At 45.1% G+C, this 27343-nt stretch overlaps 1 protein-coding gene and 1 long non-coding RNA gene across 2 annotated transcripts; one reads left to right on the forward strand and one right to left on the reverse strand.

Annotated features, from left to right (window-relative positions):
* Nucleotides 1–247: 247 nt before the first annotated feature.
* Nucleotides 248–27134, reverse strand: CCL28 (C-C motif chemokine ligand 28). Its single transcript, XM_066240613.1, has 3 exons — nucleotides 26981–27134; nucleotides 10267–10393; nucleotides 248–976 (listed from the first exon to the last, which is right to left on the reverse strand). Exons 1-3 carry the CDS (start codon nucleotides 27042–27044, stop codon nucleotides 787–789), a joined length of 381 nt encoding a protein of 126 aa, XP_066096710.1. The 5' UTR covers nucleotides 27045–27134; the 3' UTR covers nucleotides 248–786.
* On the forward strand, nucleotides 10400–20927 carry LOC136311346 (uncharacterized). Its single transcript, XR_010726751.1, has 3 exons — nucleotides 10400–10914; nucleotides 19331–19556; nucleotides 20815–20927. It is a non-coding gene; the product is annotated as an uncharacterized lncRNA (long non-coding RNA).
* Nucleotides 27135–27343: the final 209 nt, after the last annotated feature.

Genomic DNA, 27343 nt, shown 5'->3' on the forward strand with positions numbered 1-27343 from the left:
CTTGATCATAAGGAAACAGCCAAATGCATAGACTTAAACAAAATAAAACAAAAAACTATGCCATGGGAAGAAGGAAAAAAACCAGGAACTTCCTTAGATTAAGAGATATTAAAGAAATATGACAATTAATTGCAATATGTGAACTTTGATTGGAAAAAACTATATAAAATATTTCAGAAATAGTTGGAGAAATTTGAATGTGGATTATATAGATATGAAACTAATTTTTTAAGGTAGAAAGCTGATAATGTAATTATATAGAAAATGTCTTTATTCTTCAGGGTTGCCAAGTTGTAACAGTAAAAAGAAATTTAGGAGTGAAATATGATGTCTGCAACTAATTTTCCAGTGGTTTAGCAAAAAAATCATATATTTACATACACATAATGTTTTATATACACAGAGAGAGAGAGAGAAGGAGAGAGAGAGAAAAGAAACATGGCAAAATATTAACAATGCTTAATCTAGATGACAGTTATATAGGCATTATACCCTTATTTCCACTTCTCTGTAGGTTTGCAAAACATCATAGTAGAAAAGCTGAAGGAATTGTATCTGTATGCTGCACTCTTAAAATACTATATGAAGATAAGTATTTTAATTTTATTCTTCAGTTGCATGTATTATTGGCTACATCTGCATATTGTATCATTGCTCCTTTTAAAAAACATTCCTTTGGTTTGCCCTGTTGGCTCCCAAGAAGGAACATTAACATGATAAATCTAGAATCAGCCCCGGCCAAGTTCATGTCAGAAATCATGTTCATCGGCTCATCTGCCCACCCTCCTAATAAGGAGGTTGGTGGCCGTGTGCTTTGTCTCTCCTGTTGTGCCTCTTGACTGTCCGCTGGCCACGGTGTTCCTTCTGGTGGCAGACGTGTCCTTTGACATGTTTCTTGGCTGCGTGTCTTTTCATCCACTGCTTGATGGCGTGGCTGCGCGGGCTGACACAGAGCCTTCTGTGCTTGACGTGCAGGCTGCCGGGAAGGGAAGACAGAGTCAGGAACAGGAAGGATAAGCAACCACAGGGGGCTGAGAGGCAGTTCCCACCTCCAGACAACAGTGTATTTTTAGAGACTGAATCCTAAAACCCCTGCACGCAAAGTTGAATCTTGGCTACACTGTTGCCCGTGGCTCCCAGAAACCTGGCAGAAAGGGCTGGAAGAAGAAGGGGGAGGAGAAAAACCAGGTGAAAGCATTTCTCTTTCTAGATCCCAGGCTTCAGCCAACAAAACCAGTCCGTTCCACACCGCCCATCTCAGACACACCCTCCTCAGAAAGGTTTTCCTGGAATATCATTATCAATTACACTGATTACCATCTCTTTTCTGGGACTTGGGTGACACCATCTTTTATTTGAGTGCTTGCCCAAACTTTCCCCTTCTACTGGGCTGTGATTCCTTGAGGGAGGCATAATCTAGAAAGGTCATGAAAAGGCCACGTTTCACCGTAGGAATTCAGTAATTAGTTGCAGATATGAACTGAAAAATTGTTCAAAGTAAGGTCAGTGTTGGGCAGATAAAATATATTATCCTCACTTTGTTAAAGATGGCGCTGCCCACATGGAAGCCCATTGCCCAGGTGATATTAATGTGTGTTGGGGGCAGGCTGTGGGCAGTCAGGATCCTTGTAGCCTGGGGCTTGGTTTTGGGACTAAGCCTTTCCCACCCTTTTTGATGTGGGGTGGTACAATCCCATCATGCCTCAGATAAGTGACTTTGTATTAGAGACTTCCCTATTTTGTATATTGGATTAAAGGTTTTGATTTCTACACTATAAAATGGGGGCAGAACGGGAGCTTGCTCTCTTATTTCTGGAGATTAGTATTAGAAGAGGAGAGAGCAGAGAAAGGCCACATGGAGGAGGCCAGGAGAAGCAGCCAAGATGGTGGAGTGCTGAGGGAGAAGCCAGTTTGTGCAGAGTTTGTGTAGGGAGAAGGAAGGAATGGGGAACAGAGGTGAATAAGTCTAGTGAGCTAGAAACCTTTGATTCTAGGAAACTTGGATAAGTCTGTAGCTTTGTGAGCACTGAATGAGTGGCTTTGGGAACCCTGAATGGAAAGGTAAGTGTCTTCCCACTGTGTGTATTGCTTGCCTGCTGGGTGCAAGCTAGGATTAAAGGTAATGGCCCACCAGTTCTTGGCTCGGTTGTTTCATTACCGAACTCAATGTGAACTTGCATGGGCCAGGCGGCTGTGATGGTGGCTGAGGCTACTGGCTTTACATATGGCGTAGTCTGTGGCAGGATTCAGACATCGGTATGGAGCCACTACCACCTTTGAGAGGTGGAGTAGAGGACTGGCTGCTGTTAGGGTTCCCCATGGCTGTCTTTTTGGGGGCCGTAGGCTGGCTGACTTTTACAGCCATGCATGAGGAAACCCAGAGCTCTGTGGAAGAGGTTACCTGAGACCTGCAAACTGAGCAGTGGAAGGAGCTGGAGCAAATGTGGGAGAAACAGATGCTGACCCTGGAACTGAAGGAAGCACTGGAGGAGGAGCCGACCAGGTTTGCGAGATTAGCCTGGAAATGGAGCAGAAGCTGGAGAAGGAATCACAGGTTCGTGAGTTGCAGCTTGCCCTGGACATTGTGGAGAGCCAGTGTAAAGCCAACAGGCAGGGCCAGGGCCTCCATCACAGCAGCCTGGCCCATGCAGGTTCGCATTGGATTCGGACAGTCGGTAAAGAAACAACGGAGCCACAAACTGGTGGGCCATAGTCTTTAATTCTAGCTTGCACCCGGCGGGCAAGTAAAAATACACACTGGGCTCCACAACCCAATCACATTCAGTGCTCACAAAGCCACTGACTTATCCGAGTTTCCTAGAATCAAAGGTTTCTAGCTCACCAGCCTTATTCTCCTCAGTTCCCCATCTCCTTCCTTATCCCAGATACAAACTCTACACAAACTGGCATCTCACTCAGCACTCCACCATCTTGGTTGCTTCTCCTGGCCTCCGCCACTTGGCCTTTCTCTGCTCTCCTCTGCTCTCTCTTCTAATGATAATCTCAGGAACCAAGAGCAAGCTCTCGCTCCTTCCCTATTTTATAGTGTAGAAATCCAAACTCTTAATCCAATATACAAAATAGGGAAGTCTCTAGTAGAGTCACTTCTCTGAGGCATGATTGGATTGTACCACCCCACATCAAAAAGGGTGGGAAAGGCTTAATCCCAAAACCAAGCCCCAGGCTACAATGATCCCCAACACACATTAATATCACCTGGGTGATGGCCTCCACGTGGGCTGCGTCATCTTTAACAAAGTGAGCATAATACGTTTTATCTGCCCAACAGCCAGCAGCAACAGGATGCTGGGGCTGAGGCCGGAGCTGGGGCTGCAAGGCCTGCTGAGCAGAAGGTGGCAGCAGCCCGGGGCTCAAGCCAGCAGCAGGAGCTGATGGTTTCAGTTCTTCTTTGGAGGATGAGGAGAATTGGGCTGGAGTTGCAATCCGCAGTCTCCAGAAGATGAGAGCCCAGCTGGAAGGAATACCTGCTACGCTCCTGGTAGGTCTGCGATTTTGGGACTGTTGGTCAAATAAGTTTGTAAATATGATATATATGTTTGCTCGCTTATAGTTTGCATTGGGTGTGGGGAACAGGCTGTAAGCAGGCAGGGTGGTTATAGCCTAAGGCTTAGTTTTAAAACTAAGCTTTTCCTCACACCCTTTTATTAATTGCATGATGTGGGGTGGTGCACTCTCATGAGGAATCCCATTATGCCTCAGATAAGTGACTTTATATCAGAGACTTCCTTGTTTATATATTGAATTAAAGGTTTTAATTTCTACACTATAAAGTGGGGCAGACTAGGAGCTTGCTCTTTCGGTTCCTGAGATTAGCATTAGGGAGGAGAGCAGAGGAGGAAAGCAGAGAAAGGCCACGTGGAAGAGGCCAGGAGAAGCAGCCAAGATGGTGGAGTGCTGAGGGAGAGGTCAGTTAGTGTAGAGTTTGTGCAGGGAGAAAGAGATGGGGAACATGTAAGGTCGGTGGATAATGAGGGATGGTCACGTGGGGAACTCAGACCTGCAAACTTTGGCTAGGACCACCCACAACAAAGCGCGCCAAAGGAGGCTTCACAGGAACTGTTTGGAAAAAAGCGACCGTCTACCAGCCAGTGGGATTTCACCACGTCATGTTAGCTCGACTTCCCTAGAGGGACCCCTTTAAATATCTCCTACGCGGTTTAATCCTTGCAACTTCCTTGGCCTCCATCTTACCTCTGGGCCAGGGAACCTTGCCGGGTGGGATGCACGCTATGTACTCAATAAAGCCTTTTGTTATTCCACACTTGGTGGCTCCAGCCCTCTTCCTTCCTTCTCAGCAGGGAAAAATACCTTACAGAACAGAGGTGAATAAGTCTGGTGAGATAGAAACCTTTGATTCTAGGAAACTTGGATAAGTCAGTGGCTTTGTGAGCACTGAATGAGTGGGTTTTGGAGCCCAGTGTGTGTTTTTACTTGCCCACCCGGTGCAAGCTAAGATTAAAGCTAATGGCCCACCAGTTCTTGGCTCCATTGTTTCATTACTATCTGTCCGAATCTAATGCGAACCTGCATGGGCCAAGTAGCTGTGATAGTGGCTGTAGTTACTGGCTTTACAGGGACATGGGGTGAATGCCATCATGCTCTCTGGAGCAGAGATGGAAATGCTGACTGCCATTGCCACGTGCTCCTCCTTGGGAAAGTGTAATACCTGCCAGGACCGTAGGGATGAGGGGGGTGGCTGAGGCCCCATGTGCGTGGACTGATTCCTGGACTATGACTAGAGTGGGCACTGGCTTCTTTGTTGGATGGACTTATGAATTTTGGACAATGTGAAATACCCTGATGGGGGTGGGGGGTGGTTTTGCTGGAAGCACTCCCCTGCCCCAGGAAGCTTTTCCCATGGCTAGAAAGAACTCAGGATATTTTGCGCTTTTGGCAAAGTGCTCAGAGACTGGTGAAGTGTACCTTTGCAATTGTTGAAATTGTATGATTTGTCATGTTATAATTTGTGTAATGTGCCTAATTTCTTTGTGCAGGAATACCTGTGCTTTAGATTGTGAAGCGAGCAAAAGGGATGAATGTTGGTCAAATAAGTTTGTAAATATGATATATATGTTTGCTCACTTATAGTTTGTATTGGGTGTGGGGAACAGGCTATAAGCAGGCAGGGTGGTTATAGCCTAAGGCTTAGTTTTAAGACTAAGCTTTTCCCCACACCCTTGACTGATTGCATGATGTGGGGTGGTAAGCTCTCATGAGGAATCCCATTATGCCTCAGATAAGTGACTTTGTATCAGAGACTTCCTTGTTTGTATATTGGATTAAAGGTTTTGATTTTTACACTATAATGGGGGCAGACTGGGAGCTTGCTCTCTCTCTGTTCCTGAGATTAGCATTAGAGAGGAGAGCAGAGAAAGGCCATGTGGAGGAGGCCAGGAGAAGCAGCCAAGATGGCAGAATGTTGAAGGAGAAGCCAGTTTGTACAGAGAGAAGGAGATGGGGAACAGAGGTGAATAAGGCTAGTGAGCTATAAACCTTTGATTCTAAAAAATTCAGATAAGTCAGTAGCTTTGTGAGCACTGAATGAGTGGGTTTTGGAGCCCAGTGTGTGTTTTTACTTGCCCACTGGGTGCAAGCTAGAATTAAAGGTAATGACCCACCAGTTCTTGGCTCTGCTGTTTCTTTACCAACTGTCCGAATCCAATGCGAACCTGCATGGGCCAGGCGGCTGTGATGGTGGCCGTGGCTACTGGCTTTACAACATTCCTCACCGAGGTAGCGCCCACACGTGGTATTTTGTGGAAGAACCACACTCAAGGGGCCAAAGAGCCGCAGTTTGCCGACCAGGGCTAGGTTTTTGTTAACATTTTAATGTAATATATATCTACATCACATGTCAGGATTTGTCTGCATTTTCACGTGTCTGTATGAAAATTTGACATTGGGTTGGAGACTTTTGGAGCAGCATTCACAATTCTGAGTACCTAGAAGAATTTCTTGTTACAGAAGATGCTGTGACTTTTAATTCCCCATCAGGTACCGTTCAGTTTTTGTTAAGTGTTGCAAATCCTGCTGGTTCTCTCTCTATATATAATATTTCTGTGTCTGGATAAATTGAAACCCTGTTATTTGGGGCAAGCAGTGATGGAGGGAAGAATTGGGTAGATAGAGAGTAGGCTGCTATTTTTCCAAATGACTCAAGAGGAATCGTCAGCTCATTGGGCACCCTTCAAATGAGAAGCAAAGTTGGGAAAGGTTTGAGTGAACTTAAGCCTCATAAAGCCAACATGTGGGAATATTAGTTTGAAAAAAAGTGAGGCATCTTAATAGGAAGATAATACATCTTCTGTGTTACAATGAGAGGTCTTCAAAAAAGAAAAAAAAAGGTACTTCTCACCATAGCCAGCTGGTTTGCCTTTCGCTATTATGAGAGGAGAAAACTTGGCTGTAGCACTAATACAGAGAAAAAAAACCAAAAACAAGAAAGAGTTGTAGCATCTACCCTTTTCGAAGGGATGGAACTCTCCTTCCCTGTGACGTCAGCAAGAACCTGGGCAGAAAAACTTCTGATATCCAGACAAGCCCAGAGCGGCATCGGAAGGGGTTGGGGCTCAACTCCATTATTCCACCAGGAGTGAGGGGCTTCTGGGAGGGGCGCCGGGGCTGGAGGGAGAAGTGCGTGGGGGTGTATAGACAGAGGGCCTGGGGAGATGGAGGGCCACCGGAAAACAGCCAACAACTACCATGTGGAACCCAGTGAGACCTCAACCTCTTAACATAGTACAAAGGAAAACCACAGCTAGTGAATCCAAAGTGCCATAATGTTTTTAAATCCTCAAGTTGAAAGACTGCTTAAACCTCCACTTGGATCTCATCGGAATGAAAGGAGGTGAGATAATGTTGGGCAAGAAGCCGGCCTAGTCCACACTCCCTGCCCTACCCCCAACTCATAGTGTTTTTCTGGTGGGCACTGACCACCCCACTGTGAATTTTTGGTGGAAAATTTGACTCTAAGAAATGATAAGGCTGGTCCTCTGGCTCTTATACCCACAGAAGGGTTATCTCACCAGTGGACCTAGAGGAGTCGCCCTGCCACAGAGATTGTATCTGTCATTGTTAACACAGACTTTATGTCTTTACCTGTTTCTCTCAGCAAAATAGCCCTTAACAACTACTTCTGAAAAAAAAAACCCAAAACTCAAGCCTCCCGGATAACTATGAAATTACCCCCAATTTTTCCAGCAGAATATGTCTATATGATTGAAGACATCTCAGCCTTCTGCCCAAGGGGAACAACTTTGCATTGGGTTTAGTATAGAAACTGCCAGGAGTCTTCAATGCGGTCACTATGGATGGATTTTAACAAATAAATTGTTTTCTCAGAGATCAAAAATCACAATGAGCCCGGCCTGTGGTGGTGCAGTGGATAAAGCATCGACCTGGAACGCTGAGGTCGCTGGTTCAAAACCCTGGGCTTGCCTGGTCAAGGCACATATGGGAGTTGATGCTTCCTGCTCCTCCCTCCCCCTTCTCTCTCTCTCTCTCTCCTCTCAAAAAAAAAAAAAATCACAACGATTATGTATAGGGCGTAAAACAAAGGACTTATTTTCAGGCAGAAAAGGACAAGGAAAGGCATCCAGTGGGTTTGCTATAAATTAATTTATATTAGATGGCTGTGATTAAGGATAAATGCCGTTTGGGAATTATATTTCCAACACTTGCAATGTTTTTTGCCTCTAAAATTCTTGTCTCAAACCTTGAAGTTTTTATACACAAAGTTAAGGGACGTATAAAGATGTGTTCTGTAGCAAAACAATTTGGAAACGAAAGAGTTTTTTTTTTATCTATTTATGTTAAATGTCAGAAAACATAATGCGAAAGATCTATAATTTATGATAAAAAAACATTCCATAATCAAATTTCATCTTTCTCTTGAGACAAGAGCATAGCTACTCTGTTTTTCATAGAGTCTTATCAGCCCAGAAAGGTCAATTTACAAACTTGTACATGAATAAAGTATTTTTAGATCCAAGTGATTAGCATCATACTTTCCCTTTAATTAAAACTGCGTCTTTATTAAAATGAAGACTCATGTTTTTTATCACCTTCTCCCTTACGTCATTTCTATTCCTGTACCTTTTAGATCTCTCTCTTGCACCTGCTTAACCCCAAAGAAACGTCTCTGAAACCCCTGTTACTGATAGTGTCCCCCGATAATCTCAGCATCTGTCTTCTACTGTTATATACACTCAGGAACTTCCTGTGGATTTTCCCCCATGCATTCCTGAAGGTCCTTACAAACTCTGAAGCCCTCTTTAGTCTGAGGGGACAGCCAGATCAGCCTGGGGCATATTTATTTTAGTTTGGTTTATTTTATTTATTTGTTTGTTTGTTTATTTATTTAAGATTTTATTTATTCATTTTAGAGAAGAGAGAGAGGAAAAGGGAGGTGGAGGAGCAGGAAGCATCAACTCCCACATGTGCCTTGACCAGGCAAGCCCAGGGTTTCGAACTGACGACCTCAGTGTTCCAGGTCAATACTTTATCCACTGTGCCACCACAAGTCAGGTGCCTCAGGCAGATTTAGTTCAGCTAGGTAGACCTGCCACAAATAGCCAGAAGTTTCTAATTGTCCAGAGCATTGTCTAGCCATCACCTGTGGATGAATTGAATTTTCACACTGCAACTACTACCAGCACTATTTATCAAGTACAAAAACTGATGAAATGATGGCCAGGCATAGACGAAAGGAGCTTTTCAGAGGAGTTGGGAACTTGAAGCATCCCTCAGAAGGTACCACATGAGTAAGGATTGCCTGGTTACTACAGAGCACACTAGGTCCCAGCAACTGAGCTGCCGGGTGGCTGTCCAGGTGGGGACCTGGACACCGGAGAGGCTGAGAAGTAGCCAGTCCTCTCCTTCTCTCACACAGACGCACTGGGAAACCTGGGGGCCTTGTTCCCAGAAAAATGCATACCCACAAATCTCAGGCCCCCTGACCTGAGAAAGACGATCAATGGTATCTTACAAGCTCTTCCTCTGAACTTGTGCTGGAGCGGGGTTTCCCAGAGTTGGGTAATGGGCGGATTCCTCTGTAAGTGGGGAAATGTGTCCTCAGTTGCAGAGAGTGGTCTGCCAGACCCAGCTGGGTGGAGGCCCCGGATTCCAGGAGGGCAGCATCTGTTTTGTCGCTGATGCCTCCCCAGGACACAGACTGGAGCTTGGTACATAATCCCTGATCAGTAAATATTTGTTGGGCTCACTGAATAAGTAAGGAGGTTCCCCAGTGACTCTGAAATTCAGGCACAAGCCGGGGACCTACTTGCTGCCCAAAGAAGAGAACACCTAATGGCTTGTTAGCCTTGTTGGAGCCCTAAGTGTCGAAACCCACGTGCCAGGAAGATGCCTCGTATGCTGTTGATGTGATTTGAAGGTGTTGAATGCAATGGCATTTTGGGAGAACATTTTATAGCTAGTCCTACCATCACTCTGAAGAGACTGTGGAAGGACATGGTGCTCTGAACGAAGCCATTCACTGGCTGTGTGTCACCAGGTGAACTCTGGAATCTCCTGGGTCACATCATTCTCCTGTGTGACAGGGAGGTAGCGTATGCCTTCTTCACAGCATTGATGTCAGCATCTGGATTTGCAAAGTACCAATGCATTTCAGATTTTAAAGTCTCTATGGAGACATTACATACATATAAGTCTAAAGTTAATAACCGAGCCAGGGTGAGGGTAGGAGGAGTGAGAAGGTTCACCATGAGCCAACAGCCCGAGATCAAAAGCAAAGAAGGGCATTGGTGCTCATTGGCATTGGCACTTGTGACAGGTGCACTTCTGTTTGAACCTTATATACACCTCAGATGAACTCCAGGGGTAAAACAACAGCAACCCATGTGCTTGCTCAGAAAAAGTGACAGTTAACATCATGAGATAGAACAGAGCCACCTTCTGCACTTATTTTTGTTTTGTTTTCACTTGGAATGTCCCTCGTTTTGCTTGGGAAAGCTGTGTACTTTGCTCGGTGATGGAAGGCATTTGGCCCCAGTCCCAGCCCTGCAGTGGGGGCAGCGGAGGGCCTGTGTGGGGCCCTGGACATCCTGGTGCAGGTACAAGGACTGTGCTTCCCTTAGTGAGCCCGGAGCGGGAAAGGTGGGACATCTACTCTCCCTTCCTTGCTTAAGTGATTATTTCAACATGGTGTGTAAAGCAAAACCTTCCTGACCTATTTATTGCTCATCGGTCCCTGTGCCTGTTTAGACCTCCCTGCTGAAGAGCACTCACATGACAGCAGCCAAGTCACAGTCCCCATCAGCTCTCTGAATGCGACAGGCAGTCACTCTTTCCAGAAGCCTCCTGGGAACATGGTGTGAGACCTCAGTGCAGCAGCTGGAGGCAATGGGCAGCACGGCTGAAGGAGAGAAGAAGGAAAATGCTAAGCCTTCTAGTCCATAGAACAATGGCCTGATTCTCATCTAAGAGACTCCAGAGACACGGGATGTTAATCCTCCCAAGCAAGGAGCAAACATACTGAGTGATGGCTTTGAGCCTGCAAACCCAGAGCAGGAACTTAAGGTGCATCGGGGGAGATACAACTAAGTGCGGGCAAGGACTTGAAGCCAGCGGAGTGCTGGAGGAATGCCTCAGACGACAGTGTCAGTGGGCTGCAGCTGGACTTGACCAGAGATGGCGCAAGCAAGGTCGACACGTGGCCGGGGAGAGTGGCCACGTGGGACCCAGAGCAGGTTCGAAAGTTCCTCACCTGAGAAGGACTTGGCCTAGTCCAGAAGGATTTGGCGGGGTGGAGAAAGATGGAGACTTGTCCAGGCTCAAGGAAGGGCACTGTCAAGAGTTCTGAGACAGGAAAGCACAAAGCCTATTGAGGATATGGAGAAAAACCAACTGCCCTGCCTGGATTGAGAAGCTAGGAAGGTGAGTGAGGGCAGTGTGGTTCAAAAGGTAGACTGAGATCACACCATGGAGGCCTGTCATGTCAGTGTAAGGAGGTTCAGCTTCTATGAAGTGGGGACCATTAAAAGTTTGAGAAAGGAGCAGTCTTTGGGAAACCCATGTTGCAGTGATAAGCAAGATGGATGGAAGCGGGAGAAACGGGTGGGAAATCAATCAAGGGACGCTGATATTACTCAGAGGTAAGGGGACGAGGGCAGCACAGATATAAAAGGAAATCTCGCCCCTACTAAGCGCACTTCTGCAAATCCCTACCTGCTACAGGCGCGCGGTATTCTCCCCTGCTTCCCACTCCACCGAGTGAGAAGTGATTTTTTTTTTTTGACAAAGACAGACAGTCAGAGAGAGGGACAGACAGACAAGAAAGGAGAGAGATGAGAAGCATCAATTCTTCATTGTGACATCTTAGTTGTTCATTAATTGCTTTCTAATATGTGCCTTGATGGGGGGGGACACTTCAGCAGAGTAAGTGACCCCTTGCTCAAGCCAGCGACCGTGGGGCCATGCCTATGATTCCATGCTCACGCCAGTGACCCCACACTCAAGCTGGCAACCTTGGGGTTTCGAACCTGGGTCCATGTCCCAGTCCGACGCTGTATCAACTGTACCACCACCTAGCCAGGCATGACTTTTTTTTAAAATTAGAAATTAAAACCAAGGGGCTGCAGGTGGCGGCCTGATGATAACAGGCAGAAGTTAGCTTCTAAATGCGGGGCTCACAGAAGTGGAGAAGGCGCTCTGTGTTGTCAGCTGCAAGCAATAGAGGGGCCTGGCCCTGGCAGAGGAGAAGACCTCTGTGTCCATGTGACACCCACGTGGACTCACCAGGCCCCCTCACTGCTGCAGAGTAGAGAGGAACTAGGAACGAAATAAGAACGTCTCTGTGGGCCCTGGCCGGTTGGCTCAGCGGTAGAGCGTCGGCCTGGTGTGCGGGGGACCTGGGTTCGATTCCCGACCAGGGCACATAGGAGAAGCGCCCATTTGCTTCTCCACCCCCCCTCCCCTTCCTCTCTGCCTCTCTCTTCCCCTCCCACAGCCAAGGCTCCATCGGAGCAAAGATGGCCCGGGCGCTGGGGATGGCTCCTTGGCCTCTGCCCCAGGCGCTAGAGTGGCTCTGGTCGCAGCAGAGCGACGCCCCGGAGGGGCAGAGCATCGCCCCCTGGTGGGCAGAGCGTCGCCCCTGGTGGGCGTGCCGGGTGGATCCCAGTCGGGACACATGCGGGAGTCTGTCTGACAGTCTCTCCCCGTTTCCAGCTTCAGAAAAAAAAAAAAAAAAGAATGTCTCTGTGGCTCACTCTCTGGGCATCAAACTTTCCATGGCCGTTCATTCATTCATCTATTCATTTAATTATTTAATAATCATTCATCAAACAGTTCCAGGCACAATGCTAGTCACTGGTATGGGGGGGAGATACAAAAACAAACAAAACAATATGTTTCTGTCCTCAAGAGGCTGTAGTAGAGGGGACAGATCTGGAACTCAATGCTTAGGAAATAACCACATTGGCCCCTCTGTAATCATACTTCTGAAGTTCTGTCTTCTGGGAAGTCTCCCACAAGTCATAAGGACAGGTGCACAGAGATCACTAGAGTAAAGCATTAGAGACCATCTGCATGTCTACAAGTTAAATAAATAATGGTGCATCGCAATGGAATAAAGGATGAGGTAGGTGCATATATGCTAACACATAGGAATTCCATATTTTATGGTTAAGTGAGAAAAAGTGAATTTCAGTATAAGAACTATAAATGATTCCATTTTTATTTTAAAAATGTACACACATACACAGAGGAAAAGATATGGAAATATATAGCCCCACATTTAGCAGCAAAGACTGCTTCTGGAAAGGGGACACATTTTCAACTAGCCTGCAATACGTATCATTTCTAAAAATTTCCAGGGCTATGGAGATCTGGAACAAATCCTACAGAAACACAGAAGATTAGAGAACTCCACCTATGAAAGTTAGAAGAGTCAGAATTCACCAGGTGTGTGTGTGTGTGTGTGTGTGTGTGTGTGTGTGTGTGTGTGTGAGTGCAGAACAATCCTAGTAGAAGAAACTTCACATCCAGAGCCCTGGGGTAGAAAAGAACAGAGTGCTTGTTTGGATTGTTTATCTCACAGAATCTGAGTCAAATTTGAGGGATGTGGTATCTTAAACCAAGGCAAGTCTTCTCTGACAAGATTCTCATCAATATTGGTAAGAGCAAAAGGCTCTGCAGTGACTTCAGGCCTAGTCCAGGGCCTGGGGAAAATGCTATGACCTTGGTCCTAGATCCTCAAGGAGGATCTGTGTACAAAGTTCGCTGGAGCTCTTCCCCTCTGGGAAGAAAGACTTTCACCTTCCTCCCTTGTCCCACTTGTCCTGATAGCTCAGTGCTGCTCCATTTGGAACAGTCTCGCCTTAAGACAGAAATCAATGACAACCTAGCTTCAGCCCAATATATATATATATATTTAATTTTCAGGAAATTAGAATATACATACAACCTCCAAGCATACATGAATTATATATTTACATAAATTTATTTGCAAACATGTTTGTCTTCAATCATTTCTATTTTTTCCCCCACCTGGGGTGTTAGAGAATGCGACTGAACAGGGACTGGCCCAGAGTGGGTTTGTAGTGTATGGGTTCTTGACTTCATGCAGGAAAGATTTCACGGCACGAGTCCAGATGATCTTGAGAGTATACTTATTAAAGCTGAGGATAGGCTTGACCAGGCGGTGGCGCAGTGGATAGAGCGTTGGACTGGGATGTGGAGGACCGAGGTTCGAGACCTCGAGGTCGCCAGCTTGAATGCAGGCTCATCTGGTTTGAGCAAAGCTCACCAGCTTGGACCCAAAGTCACTGGCTGGAGTAAGGGGTTACTTGGTCTGCTGAAAGCCCACAGTCAAGGCACATATAAGAAAGCAATCAATGAACAACTAAGGTGTCACAACAAAAAACTGATGATTGATGCTTCTCATCTCTCTCCATTCCTGTCTATCTGTCTCTATCTATCCATCTCTCTGACTCTCTCTGTCTCTGTAAAAAAAAAAAAAAAAGCTGAGGACAGTGAAACAAGGAAGGGCTTAGGACAGGAGAAGCCACAGGAGGGCCTAGGCAGGGCTGCTCTGGCTTGCTGAGAAGTCAGAGAATAGGAGGCCTTGGAGACAGGTTCAGGGGGTGAGCCTGGGACGAGCTGCCGCGGGGGAAGAAGAGAAGGAAGGGAAAGGCATGGGTGTGCTGGTGTGCAGGAGCACCTATCTTCAATAATGTCTGCACCATGCATTTAATTAAATGAATAGATTCAGTTGAAATATACCCACACAAGTGTTCATAGTTCTGCTCAGCCTCACTTCTGTTCTAATTCCGAGCTGCACAAGTCTGCAGCAGTCCAAATCAGGAAGATGTTTACATTTCCCGGTGCAAGCTGCTTCATGACACAAAGATCTCCCTCTTCCCTATCAATCGAGAGCCAGAAAGAACTTTCCATTTTGTGCTGCATGTACGGAGTGTGTGTAGTAGCACCCCCAAACACCACCCAACCAGATTCTTGGGAATAGGAAAAGCATTGTTGGTTCTGCGAACATGCCTCGGGGTCCACTCTGTGCCAGGCTCTGACCTCTGCGTTCGATATGTTGAAATAAACCAGGCATAGCGTCTGCCCTCGTGATGTTTAACAGTCCAGCGGAGGCAGGCAGTTAAACAAATAATCGCAGCACAGCAAAAGGACTGTTAACAGAAACGTTCAAAGGGCAACAGGATTACAAGTGACAAAGAAGCCAGATTCCAAAGGCATCCTGTTGTATGATTCCATTTAATAACATGGGATTTTTTTAGTTTTTATTGATAGATTAATTGATTTTAGAGAGAGGGAGAGAGAGAGAGAGAAACAAAGAAACATTGACTTGTTGCTCCACTTATTCTCGCATTCATTGGTTGATTTTTCCATGTGCCCTGACTGGGTATCAAACCCATGACCTTGGAATATCTGGGCCTCACTCTAACCAACTGGCTACCTGGCCAGGGCTCTATGATTCCGCTGATATGAAATGTCCAGAACAGGCAAATCAGTAGAGACTGAAAGTAAATTCGTGGAGTCCAGGGGCTGAGACGGGGGAATGAGGGACGACTGCTCAGAGGTACAGGGTCTCTTTTAGGGATGATGAAATGTGCTGGAATTGTGTGATTCTGTGTAAACATTAAACACCACTCAGTGTACACTTCAAATGAATTTTATGGCATGTGAATTCTATTTCAAGGTTTTTAAAAAACTTTTTTTTAATATTTTATTTATTGATTTTTAGAAAGACAGAGAGAGAGAGAGAGAGAGAGAGAGAGAGAGAGAAGGGGGGAGGAGCAGGAAGCATCAACTCCCATATGTGCCTTGACCAGGCAAGCCCGGGATTTCGAACCGGCGACCTCAGTGTTCCAGGTCGATGCTTTATCCCACTGCGCTACCACAGGTCAGGCTATTTCAAGGTTTTTAAAAGTACTATAGGAAAATAGAACATTGGTTGTCCTTACATTTATTAATATATTTATTTCCTAAAACTAAATGTATTTTTCTCCAGCTACGCTGTGCTGCCTATGCTCCATCCAAATCCAACTGTTGTAACATCCTCCCAAATTTTGAAGTTTATCCAGGCATCCACCCATTATACAGTGTAAGAATCACTATGTATTGTTGCCTGACCAGGTAGTGGCACAGTGGATAAAGAGTTGACCTGGGATGCTGAGGACCCAGGTATGAAACCTGGAGGTCACCAGTGAGCACCGGCTCATTCAGCTTGAGTGCAGGGTCTCTGGCTTGAGCGTGGGATCATAGACATGACCCCATGGTCGCTGGCTTGACCCCAGAGGTTGCTGGATTGAAACCCAGGGTCGCTGGCTTAAGCAGGGCATCACTGACTTAGCTGGAACCCCCAGGTCAAGGCACATATGAGAAAGCACTCAATGAACAATTAAAGTGCCACAACTACAAGTTGATGCTTCTCATCTCTTCCTGTCTGTCTGTCTGTCTGTCCCGCTCTCTCTTTCTTGCTAAAAAAAAAAATCACTATGTGAATTCTTATGTGTGAATACTATGCTGGAGCTGGAGGCAGAAAGATGAAGAGTTACAAGCTTCAGAGAGCAAATACACAGACCACTGCTATGAGCTGTGACCCAAGCAACCCTAAAACAGGAAATGGGCTCTCAGAAGCAGAGTGTGAATTTAAAAAGCCTGACCTGTGGTGGCGCAGTGGATAAAGTGTCGACCTGGAAATGCTGAGGTCGCTGGTTCGAAACCCTGGGCTTGCCTGGTCAAGGCACATATGGGAGTTGATGCTTCCAGCTCCTCCCCACCTTCTCTCTCTGTCTCTCTCTCCTCTCTCTCTCCCTCTCTGTCTCTCTCCCTTTCTCTCTCCTCTCTAAAATGAATAAATGAAATTTAAAAATAATAATAAAATCTTAAAAAAAAAGTCATAGGCAAACCTGTGTATTTGGGCATTTGAGTTATCTGAGGGCTGACATCAATTCAAGGAGTAGTTTTAAGACAGAAAGTTCTTTCCTTCAGTACCTACATGTACTTCGTAAACTGGATTGTATCTCTCTAATATAAAGGTAAGACAGGCTCACCTGAAGATTATTTGACCCAGAAGAAATTAACCATCACAAGGTAAGAGTCAGGCCAGCATTTATTACATGCTGGCAGATGTGACTGGTGCCTTAGAGAAGTAACCTGAAATATAAAAGGCCAGAATCCTTTAAAAGTATATGAGGAGTTTTGAAAGTGCACGAGGAGTTAGGCAATGAAGAATGAACCATATCAGTGTGGTTTAGAAAAGGGCAATGGGAAGATTCGTTTGGATAATGTCGCCCCCTAGAGGTTTTTTTCTCACAGCCTCCAGTCAGAATATTTCCATGTTTAAAGAGAGGTCAGCAACTTCCTCTGGTTTCCATATAAGAAAGATTTAGTAGTGATAATATGATTGAAAAAGGGATTAGGTGACATTTCTTCTGCATTTACATAGTTTTTATCCATATAATATGTTTACTTGTTTGTGGAAGCAAACGGAATTAGGGAATTAGGGAAACTAAGCCTTCCTACAAAGACCACCTTTGTATCAAGACCAGGGACCCGGAGGACAAGAAACGGCTTTTGTCCTAAAACAGGAGTTCACACACAGACCTATCCAATGGAATAGAGGTTCCCTAGAGGTGAATGTGTGAAAATTATTGCAAACAAGAAAGAAGTCTTGCAGAGTGGGCTCGGTAAAGCAGCAGAGCCCAGATTATAGGGAGTAAGGATGTGAGGTCTGTTTTGCGGCTCTACCTGCTTCATGCTCAGCCCGTCCTAATGCCCCCAAAGATGCCCCTGTGCTTCAGAAGGGCACTCCAGAGTGTCAGCCCACCAGCTCCACCTGGAACCTCCTGTGAACTGTGATCTATGAGAACAAGCACCTGATGGCCTAAGGTCAGCCCTCTGGGGAGCGCGGGGGAGCACCAGAGGGAAGGGAGTGGTCAAGAGCAGCTGCACAGCAGGTAGGGGCTCTGACCATGGAGAGACCAGCCTCCCTACCTATCAGATCGCCTTGCCCCAGACTCCTAGAGGGAAAGTACTATTTGCTAGGACCCACAATTCGAGATTACCAAGAATATCTGGATTGGGGAATCATGGCAAACACCTGTCATGACAGCTAGGCAAGACCACAATGGCGGGAGGGTTGGGAGTAGACTCAGAACATTCACCATGTCTATTCACCAGCCAGTGAAGCCCAGATTGTGCGGTCTCTGTGGGTAACACTGCTGTGTGTACTCATTCTCCTTGGCCCACTGCTCTACAATTGGCCTTCATCCCTGACCTTCTACTTTTTTCTTTCCATCTCCATCTTCCCCTGCTTTAAATTACTGCCTATGTCAGGAACTTCAAAATATCTTTGTCTAGCCTGACTGGTGGCGGCACAGTGGATAGAGCATCAACCTGGGACAATGAGGACCCAGGTTTAAAGCCTGGAGGTCACCAGCTTGAGTGTGGGATCATAAACATGATTCTATGATCACTGGCCAGAAGCCTAAGGTCGCTGGCTTGAGCAAGGGGTCACAGGCCCAGCTGGAGCCCCCTGGTCAAGTCACATATGAGAAAGCAATCAATAGACAACTAAAGTGACACAACTATGAGTTGCTCTTCTCATCTCTCTCCCTTCCTATCTGTATCAGTCTCTCTCTCCCCACCAAATATATCTTTGTCTACTTTAACCTCTACCCCAATAGGCTGACATATCTGTGGAATGTGCACTTGTATATCCCACAGGCTCCCCAACTCAATAAATATCCAACTGAAGACATTCTCTCCTGCCACTTTAAATTTACTCTTTTTCTCATCTCACTTAACCATCATTTACAGTTACCCAAACCAAAACCCACATGCCATTCCCACCACCTGCGCGCCCACAGCCGGCCACACTCCTGTAGGTTTTACTCCCTCCACAGTGCTTGGGTTTGTCTCTCCCTTTCACCCATTACCACTGCCCAAGTTCAAGACCTCATCAGTTGGTCTTGAACTCTGGGTTTCCTGTGCCTCCCAGTTGCATCCTTTCTCCCAGTATTGCCCATTCTCCATGTGACTGTGGCCCCACCAAAACCTGTGTTTTCCCATCATTACCGTATATAACATTAAGGGTCTATATGACGTTGTTTTTTTACAGTGGGCTCCCTCTGGCTGTCTTTGTACCCCCACCACAGCCCAGTGCCTGGGATTTATGCTAAATAAACATCTCTTGAGCTGAACTAAGTTCTGTCGCAGTCCTATATTTCTCATCTTACCTTGTGTTAAGGCTTTTAATGTCATTAAATATTTTTCCTTTTTTAAGGAAATAAGATAATCAGTTTTGGGTCAAGGCTTTATGTCCCAATGTCTTAAAATTTCATAGTGCCTTTTGGAAACATACCATCCCTCTACTCTCAAGAAATAAGGGGTCAACTCAATATGAAATAAATTATTCGTCTGTTATATTTCATATTTTAAAGATGATGTTATTAGTATCTCATTAAAAGCAATACTATTTGTTTTGTCAATTATAATGTTATTGCTATTAATTCTGTTGGTTCTGGATTGTTAGCTTTATTTTTTCCAGTATGAAGTGGAACGACTGATTTTCCATGAATGTCTATCTCTGATTAGTTCTGTCAAATTCAGTCACTAGAGGCTTTAAAGAGTTCTTTGTTCAAGACCTGTTAAAATGAATACTAAAGCACTACACATCAGATTTGTGTTATAAAAATTAGGCTCTGGGTTTGTTTGTTTGTTTTGAGAGAGAGTGAGAGACAGAGAGAGAGGGTGAGAAGCATCAGTTCATAGTTGCTTTCACTTTAGTTGTTCATTGATTGCTTTTCATGTGTCCCTTGACCAGGGCCAAGCCAGTGTCCTCTTGTTCAAGCCAGCAACCTTGGGCTTTTCAAGCCAGCGACCTTTGGACTCAAGCTAGCAAGTTTTGGGATCCTGTGGACAATTCCCCTGCTCAAGCCAATGACCCCACGCTGACCAGCCTGCACTCAGAGTGGGCGACCTTGGAGGTTTGAATCAGTGATCCCAGCATTCTGGGTCGACATTTTATTCACCTCACCGTCACTGGTCAGGTGGGTTTTGGGTTTTAAGGAAAGGATCTTGTTACCATAGAGATGTAAATCAGCATCCTCTCTTCCTTGGATGTATTTCACATTCTCTTGCTACTCAAATGTAGTCCCCAGAGCTGCAACAATGGCATCATGGAGGGGGGGGGGGCTCAGTAGAAATGCAGTTTGAAAAGCACTGATATAGAGAGCACTGTGGACCACAGCAAAATGAAAACAGGGCAGAGATACTTGCCATTGTTGGAGAAAGGAATCCCAGGAGAAAGAAAATAAAAATAATAAGGAAGGTTCACTTGACTGCTGGCAGTATCTGAAGTCTATGACTTCAGTTTAAGAAGGACAATACATAAATAAACATAATGTTCCAGAAGTGGTTGGTCAGGGATAGACTTCCACATTCTAGTGGACTTCATGCCTTATATCACCTATGGATGTCTAGAAACAAAGGTGTCCACAGCCGTCACCAAGCAAGCAGGAAGGACTCACCAAACCACAATGCATGAAATGCAATGCTCTGCCCAAATCAAGTCCTCCCTAGTACTCTTTGGAATCCTGGGATAATGTCTGGGTAATGGAGCGTGTTTAAGGGGTTTTCTTTATCTTAATATGAAGACACTTGGTCACCAGCACCTTCCACAGCATGGACACTGAAGTGGTCAGGTGACAGTCCTGAAGGGGGTGGATAATTTGGAGCCACAGAGACATGCTGAGGGGCATTATGGCACAATAGTTAAGCATTTGGAGAGGGACAACCAAGTCCAGTTCCTGACTCTGCCACATACAAGCTGATGTTGGGTGAGTCACTTAATTCTCTGTGTCTCAGTTCCTTATCCGTGATATAGGAATGGTAATAGCACCCACCCTGTGATTGTATGAGTTCATACCCTTAGTGCTTAGAACAGGGGTGACAAATTGTAAACACTCAATAAATGGCAACAAACAAAAACGTCTAGTAGTAGGCATCTAGGTGTCTATTAATTGCCAATTCTATGAAATCAAGATGGGCCTTTGAAATCTTTTTCCTTCACCAGCTGTCATGATGTTACACTTCGTGGGCAGAGGGCACTAGAGAGACATTGCAGGAAGAAGGAAGGGTTTTCCTGGCTCTTAGCAGGCTCAAGCTAGGGCAGCTTCTCTAGCATCAGGCTCGGGAGAGCACAGCACCCCCTTCCAGTGCCTCCAATGCAACACCTCCCTGGGAATAACAGCCCCCTCCCCCCACACACACGACTGGAAGGCTGACCAAGTGACATTTTTGCCCTAGGTGAGCCGTGGCTGTGCCTTCTCCAAGATCAGGATCTCAGTTGGGCAGCTGAGGGGTGCAGGATCTCTTCCCTGAAAACTCCATTCCAGCCCGAGGAACATCTACTATTCCTGTATCCTCTAAAAAGTATTTAAATATTAATAATCTGTTACATTGAACTTTCCTTATTCAAATTATTGTCTGGTTTTATTTTCTCTTCAAAGGACCCTGACTAATAATGAATGAATAAATGAAACTCTAACATTTCAGAATATTCCAGGAAGTTTATATGTCATCTATAAAATGAATGATGCAAACTTCTATGAAGTGAACTATATGTGTTAAACAGATATACTGTTATGATCAAGTAAAAAAATAATTTAAAATTTTTATTTTTCAATTACAGTTGATACTCAATATTATTTTATATTAGCTTCAGGTGTACAGAATCATGGTTAGACTGATTATTTTATCTTATTTTTTTGTGACACAGAGAGAGACAGAGAGAGGGACAGATAGGGACAGACAGGAAAGGAGAGAGATGAGAAATATCAATTCTTCGTTGCAGCTCCTTAGTTGTTCCTGGATTGCTTTCTCATATGTGCCTTGACATGGGGGTGGGCTACAATAGAATGAGTGATCCCTCATTCAAGGCAGTGACCTTGGGCTCAAATCAGCTACGTTGACATTCAAGTCAGCAACCTTTAGGCTCAAGCCAGCAACCATGGGGTCATATCTATGATCCCATGCTCAAGCCAGCAACCTTGTGCTCAAGCTGGTGACCTCAGGGTTTCGAACCTGGGTCCTCTGCATCCCAGCTTGACGCTCTATCCACTGTGCTACCACCTGATCAGGCTGATGATGATGATGATTATTATTATTATTACTTTTTTGAAAAAATATAAATAAAACAATAGGTAGACTGTGGTCCTATTTATATTTTTAAAAATAAGTGTGGCTACAAAAGGGTTTCTATTTGTAAATTCATAGAAAAAGTTGTGCAAGGACACACAGAATTCAGAAGGGTTGCCAACTCTGGGGAAGGGAGAGGGATTGAGGAATGGAGAAAAGGGACACTCATTTTTTTACTTTAAATTCTATACTTTGTATTTAAATTTTTTACACTGTTTGTTACTTTAATAACTTGTGATTTTAAGAATTAAATTATTTTAATTTGTGACTTTTTGGTAATTTTAATTTTAAAAATAGAAACTTATGGGAGGAAAGAAAAGGAACCTAACAGTAATCAAGCTGCCAGAATATGCCAGACACTTTACATCTATTATCTCATTTAATCATAAGAACAACTAGGAGCCTGACCCATGATGGTGTGATGGATAAAGTGTAGACCTGGAATGCTGAGGTCGTCGGTTCAAAACCCTGGACTTGCCAGTCAAGGCACATATGGGAGTTGATGCTTCCTGCTCCTTCCCCTTTCTCTCTCTCTGTGTTTCTTTGTCTCTCTCTCCTTTCTCTAAATGAATAAATAAAATCTTAAAGAAATAAAAGAACAACTAGGTAAGAAGACTGGAGCTCAGAGCAATTAAGCAATTTCCCAGGTTCACGTAGTTCAAGTTCTGACTTGGCCTTTTTGGACCCACAGGTCATCCAGACTCTTCCCGGGAGGGCAACATGCCTCAAACCTTGACCTTTCATTGACTTCTGGGAGGGGCTCATGGATGTGTTCTTAGGGTTCATGAGCTCTCCAGACATTTCCTAAATCTTAAGTATGTCATTTCAGGGATCATCTTTCACTAGATGTGTTCTGGATCTCCCGGAAGACCGTCGTAATAGTGCACCTCAGGACATTGGGACGTGTTTGTGGTAGTGCTGTTAACATCTCAGGTCCTATTTTAACCGCGCCCTGCCAATCAGAAGAGAACAGTGGAATTTCACAATGTGTTCATGCTAAGGGAGGGCCAAATTATGTCATCGTGGTTCAACCAGAAAAAAATGGTGGGGAAAAGCACTTCTTATTCTGAACACGGTAGTAAATGCCCAGAAAGCTCAAAACATGCTCCTCAAGAATCAGTGCTATATTCGTGTTGGGAAAGGTGACTTAGTTTGGGCCAAACAGGATTATTATATTAAATTAATGTTACATTAAAGTGTTCTTGTCTTGTATGTTTATTTAAATTTTAGATTTCTTTTGATTTTATAATTTCAGAAGATATATATATATAAGGTCTACTGGAAAGTTCTGTTCATTTCTATCACAATAAGTTTCGACACGTAAGCACGTTTATTTGGCGCATGTGTGCCTCTCTATTTTTATCACTTAATGTATACATACTGATGTAGCAAATTAACTGAAACAAAGTTGATTCACGTTAGTCTTATGTGTGAAGCGATAGTATACCCATGGCTACTGATAAAGTTCATTTACGCCACTGTATTGTATACAAATTTCAACAAGGAAGAAATGCTTCAGAAGCATGTAGAAATTTATTGAAAGTGTTTGGTGAAGGAATAATACCGACTATCACTTGTTTTTGTCCTTACAAATTTTTTTTTGTTGTTGTATTTTTCTGAAGCTAGAAACGGGGAGAGACAGTCAGACACCCGCATGCGCCCGACCAGGATCCACCTGGCACGCCCACCAGGGGCGATGCTCTGCCCCCCCCCCCCCCGGGGCGTCGCTCTGCTGCGACCAGAGCCACTCTAGCGCCTGGGGCAGAGGCCAAGGAGCCATCCCCAGCGCCCGGGCCATCTTTGCTCCAATGGAGCCTCGGCTGTGGGAGGGGAAGAGAGAGACAGAGAGGAAGGAGAGGGGGAGGGGTGGAGAAGCAGATGGGTGCTTCTCCTGTGTGCCCTGGCTGGGAATCGAACCCGGGACTTCTACACGCCAGGCTGATGCTCTACCATTGAGCCAACCGGCCAGGGCTCAAAAATGAAGAAGATATCAAACAAGCACTGGTTCAATTTTTCGCATCAAAAGATAAAACATTTTTCAAAAATGGGATATACAAATTGCCCTCACGCTGGCAATAAATCATTAATAATAATGGCAATTATATTATTTAATAAAATTTATTGACGTTAAAGAAAAATTTGTATTTTGTTTTATTCCAGAAATGGACAGAACTTTCCGGTAGACCTTATATATACACACAAGGGGGTTTATACCTGATTTTACATGTATACATGAGTAATATAGCAAAATAAAAGTCATTATTAAGAGTAAAAAGAATGTTTTCTTTCAAAGGGTTTCATATTGACTCAAATTTGAGCAAATTGCTGTTAATCACTCTGCCTCTTTAGACATAACAAAGGACAAGCCCTGAACTACATTATAGATATGATGACTGGGGTTTAGAACCAAAATCTAGACATTTAGTCTAACAATGCTATTGAGAAACACAGGGTATATTGTTTTGTTTTCAGAGGGGGGGGGGGAGAAGCATCAACTTGTTGTTCCACTTAGTTGTGCCATTGATTGCTTCTCATAGGTGCCCAGCCCGGGGCTCAAACCAGTGACCTTGGGGGTCAAGCTGGTGCCCTTGGCACTCTAGGGTGTTGCTCTATCCACTGTGCCGCCAGCCACAGCACCAGGGCACATTGTTTTAACTACCGAGCACACCTGGAGAGAAACTGAAGGCAGATGACCAGGCACATCATGTCAGGCCCCTCCAGGACCACTCCTGGTGACATGGAGAGTCCCAATTGTGCAGAACAAGTTCCAAGCACAACTGTATATTCTCGGTAACCCTCCCCCTTGTGTCTCCTATGATTAAAACAAACAAAAGATAGTTTTATTTTAGGCTACAAGCAGCAAGTCTCTGTGTAAAGGGAGCCGTCCGAATCTGAGAAAGCAGATTGTCAATCAGAAAGAAGCTAACTCCCCAGCTTGTATCTGGTGGACACAGCCAGGCCCACAAAATTGTGGCTTACATAATCTGGCTCAGGGCTACAGAGAGTGGATGACAGCCATTTTTATAGACTCAATATTGAGCCCTGGGAGCCAAAGCCACGTCAGCAGGTGTGGAGTATGCCCTCTCGCCTTTGGGTAGAACCCGAGGATTTTAATTGTGGGTAGGTCAGCTGCTTCCTGATTTATGCAGAATGCTTGGGAATGCCAATCACCCAGCCATCATAGCAAGGTGAAGGGATCATTAAGATAATGAAACGGTGAATGCTTAGAAGAACAAAATGTACTTCCCAAAGTCCCAAACTGGCACAGGCCATTTCCCTGTCCCTTCCCTCAGCCTGCAACCATTGCCAAGGCCACCACACCTACTTCCCTATACTACTGGGAATCCTCTGCTCCCTCCTGAAGTTAGCCCAAAAGGCTACTGCTGGGTCTCCTCCAACCCTTTCTTTCTTTAATCACCAACAGTTCCTTTTCAAATATTCCTGTGTGCTGCTGTCGCCTCCTCTGCCTGGACCAGTCCCTGGGGAACTTGGCCATGGGCTGCCCCCTCCCACCTCCCTGCCCCGTGGGCCCCTCTGCCTGCCCTTCCCTTCCCCACCGCTAGGTGGGGGGACGGCTGGAAACGGCCCAGGAGGCTGAAGGGAGACACTTAGGTGAATAAAACTTTGCATTGCCAAAACACCCAAATTTAGATAAAGCCTTAGCAGGTAGATCTTTGAGAAACAGTGAAAGCTAGTCCTAAAACTTCAGTGGTGAATTTTTCTGAAAAATTTTACAGAAACATATTAAATGGAAATCTTTTGTTTTTGTCTTGATAAACCAGATTGGTAGATGTGAAAAAGAGATTATCCAGATTTTTCTAGTGCTCACTAATATAAGCCCAGAGCATCAATGCACTACATTGGGCTCCCTAAACAAATGCCCCCAGGAACAGGGCAGTTACTAGGATGACCCTGGTTTCAGAGGAGGACAGAGGCGGGGCTGCTCCAGCTGGTTCCTGCCGGGGAATGTGGAACCATACTTGCCAGATCTGACTTCTTTTTCTTTAAAAATTAAAAAAAAATTTTATTTATTGATTTTAGAGAGAGAGGAAGAGAGGGGGAAGAGAGAGGGAAAGAGAAAGAGAGAAAGAAGAAGACAGAGAGAAATATTGCTTTGTTGTTCCACTTATTTATGCATTTATTAGTTGATTCTTGTATGTGCCCTGACCGGGGATCGAACCTGCAACCTTGGCATATGGGGACAATACTTCCATTAACTGAGCTACCCAGCCAGGGCTTCAGATCTGATTTTTTAAGAGAAGATTTAAAATCCAATTCGTATGTATGTATATGTGAGTATGGGTATGTAAAATCGGGGTTCATTTATTTATTTATTTTATTCATTTTAGAGTGGAGAGGGAGAGACAGAGAGAGGAGAGACAGAGAGAGAGAAGTGGGGGAGGAGCTGGAAGCATCAACCCATATGTGCCTTGACCAGGCAAGCCCAGGGTTTCGAACCGGCGAACTCAGCATTTTCAGGTCGACGCTTTATCCACTGCGCCACCACAGGCCTGTTTTTAAGTTTTAGCTTAATTTGTGAAAAAGCAGACCACAAAAATTTATACTCACCTCTGATCTCAATTTAAAGAATCTTTTCAGGGTAAAGTTTCAGAAAAGAGACAGCTCAGTCAAGCATTAAGCACTTATATTCAGGGTTTTCTAAACACAGTAGGAAAGATAGCCTCCAGTTCAAACACAGCAGTAATCTGCATACATGTGTTAGCAGCTCACAGTTTAACTTCTCATTGATATCATTTTTAGAGGTCAATCTCCTGTGTCCTGTATCCCTTTTCAAGATCAGGAAGTTTTGTTTTTCAATATCCACCAAGCTGACTTTGTCCAGAAAACTTGCAACTTACCAAACCCTAAGCCAGAAGATCAAGTCTGTCTCTTCCAGGAATATGCACAGTTGCATCCAGACAGTGTAGCAGGTTAGGGGAAGAGGGAGGCAGATAAAGGGCTCTCCACCAACATCCCTCCTGGGGATTTTCTAAGATACTATCCTCAGAAAAGAAAGTGGCAGCTCAAAGTTGCACTCGTGTGGAAGTATCTCTTCTACCAGGTAGCAAATCACTAATATTCCTGTGCATATGAGGCTCTTTCCTGAAAATTCTTTCTGGAGCTCAGGAACTTAGACTGATGCATTCTCTTGTAAGTCATCGGAAATTCCTACCTGAAGGGAATTCCTGCTCCAAATTGCTGGCACCCTCTCCCCATCTTAGGTGACAGCCCACCCCCTTCCACTGGAGGCTTAGAAGCAGGCGTCTCCACTCACCTTCTGAGGGGCGAAGAGCCACACAGGCAGCCAAAGCCACCAGAGCGAGTCCCGTCTGTTGCATTCCTGCCTGTCGGACCAACCGGCTCAGATAGCACTGCAGGTGAGGCTGTGAGATCAGGAAATAAGGCTAAAGGTGTCCTCAGGTGCAGAGAGAGAGCATGAAGGAAAAGGAAGCCAGGACGCCCCGCCCTGGGAGGTGCTGGGGTACCTATTTCTAGGGTTTCCTTCCTGGAGACCAGGCTCCCAACCACCGGGGGCAGGGGGGGCAGTCAGGCGATGGCAGTGGCCATCTGACAGCTGGAAAGAGGATTGTGAAGTTGAGGGAGTGCATCAGAGTCACTTGGAAACCATTAAAGAAAT

This window comes from Saccopteryx bilineata, chromosome 1 (assembly GCF_036850765.1).
Source record: "Saccopteryx bilineata isolate mSacBil1 chromosome 1, mSacBil1_pri_phased_curated, whole genome shotgun sequence".
Lineage (NCBI taxonomy): Eukaryota > Metazoa > Chordata > Mammalia > Chiroptera > Emballonuridae > Saccopteryx > Saccopteryx bilineata.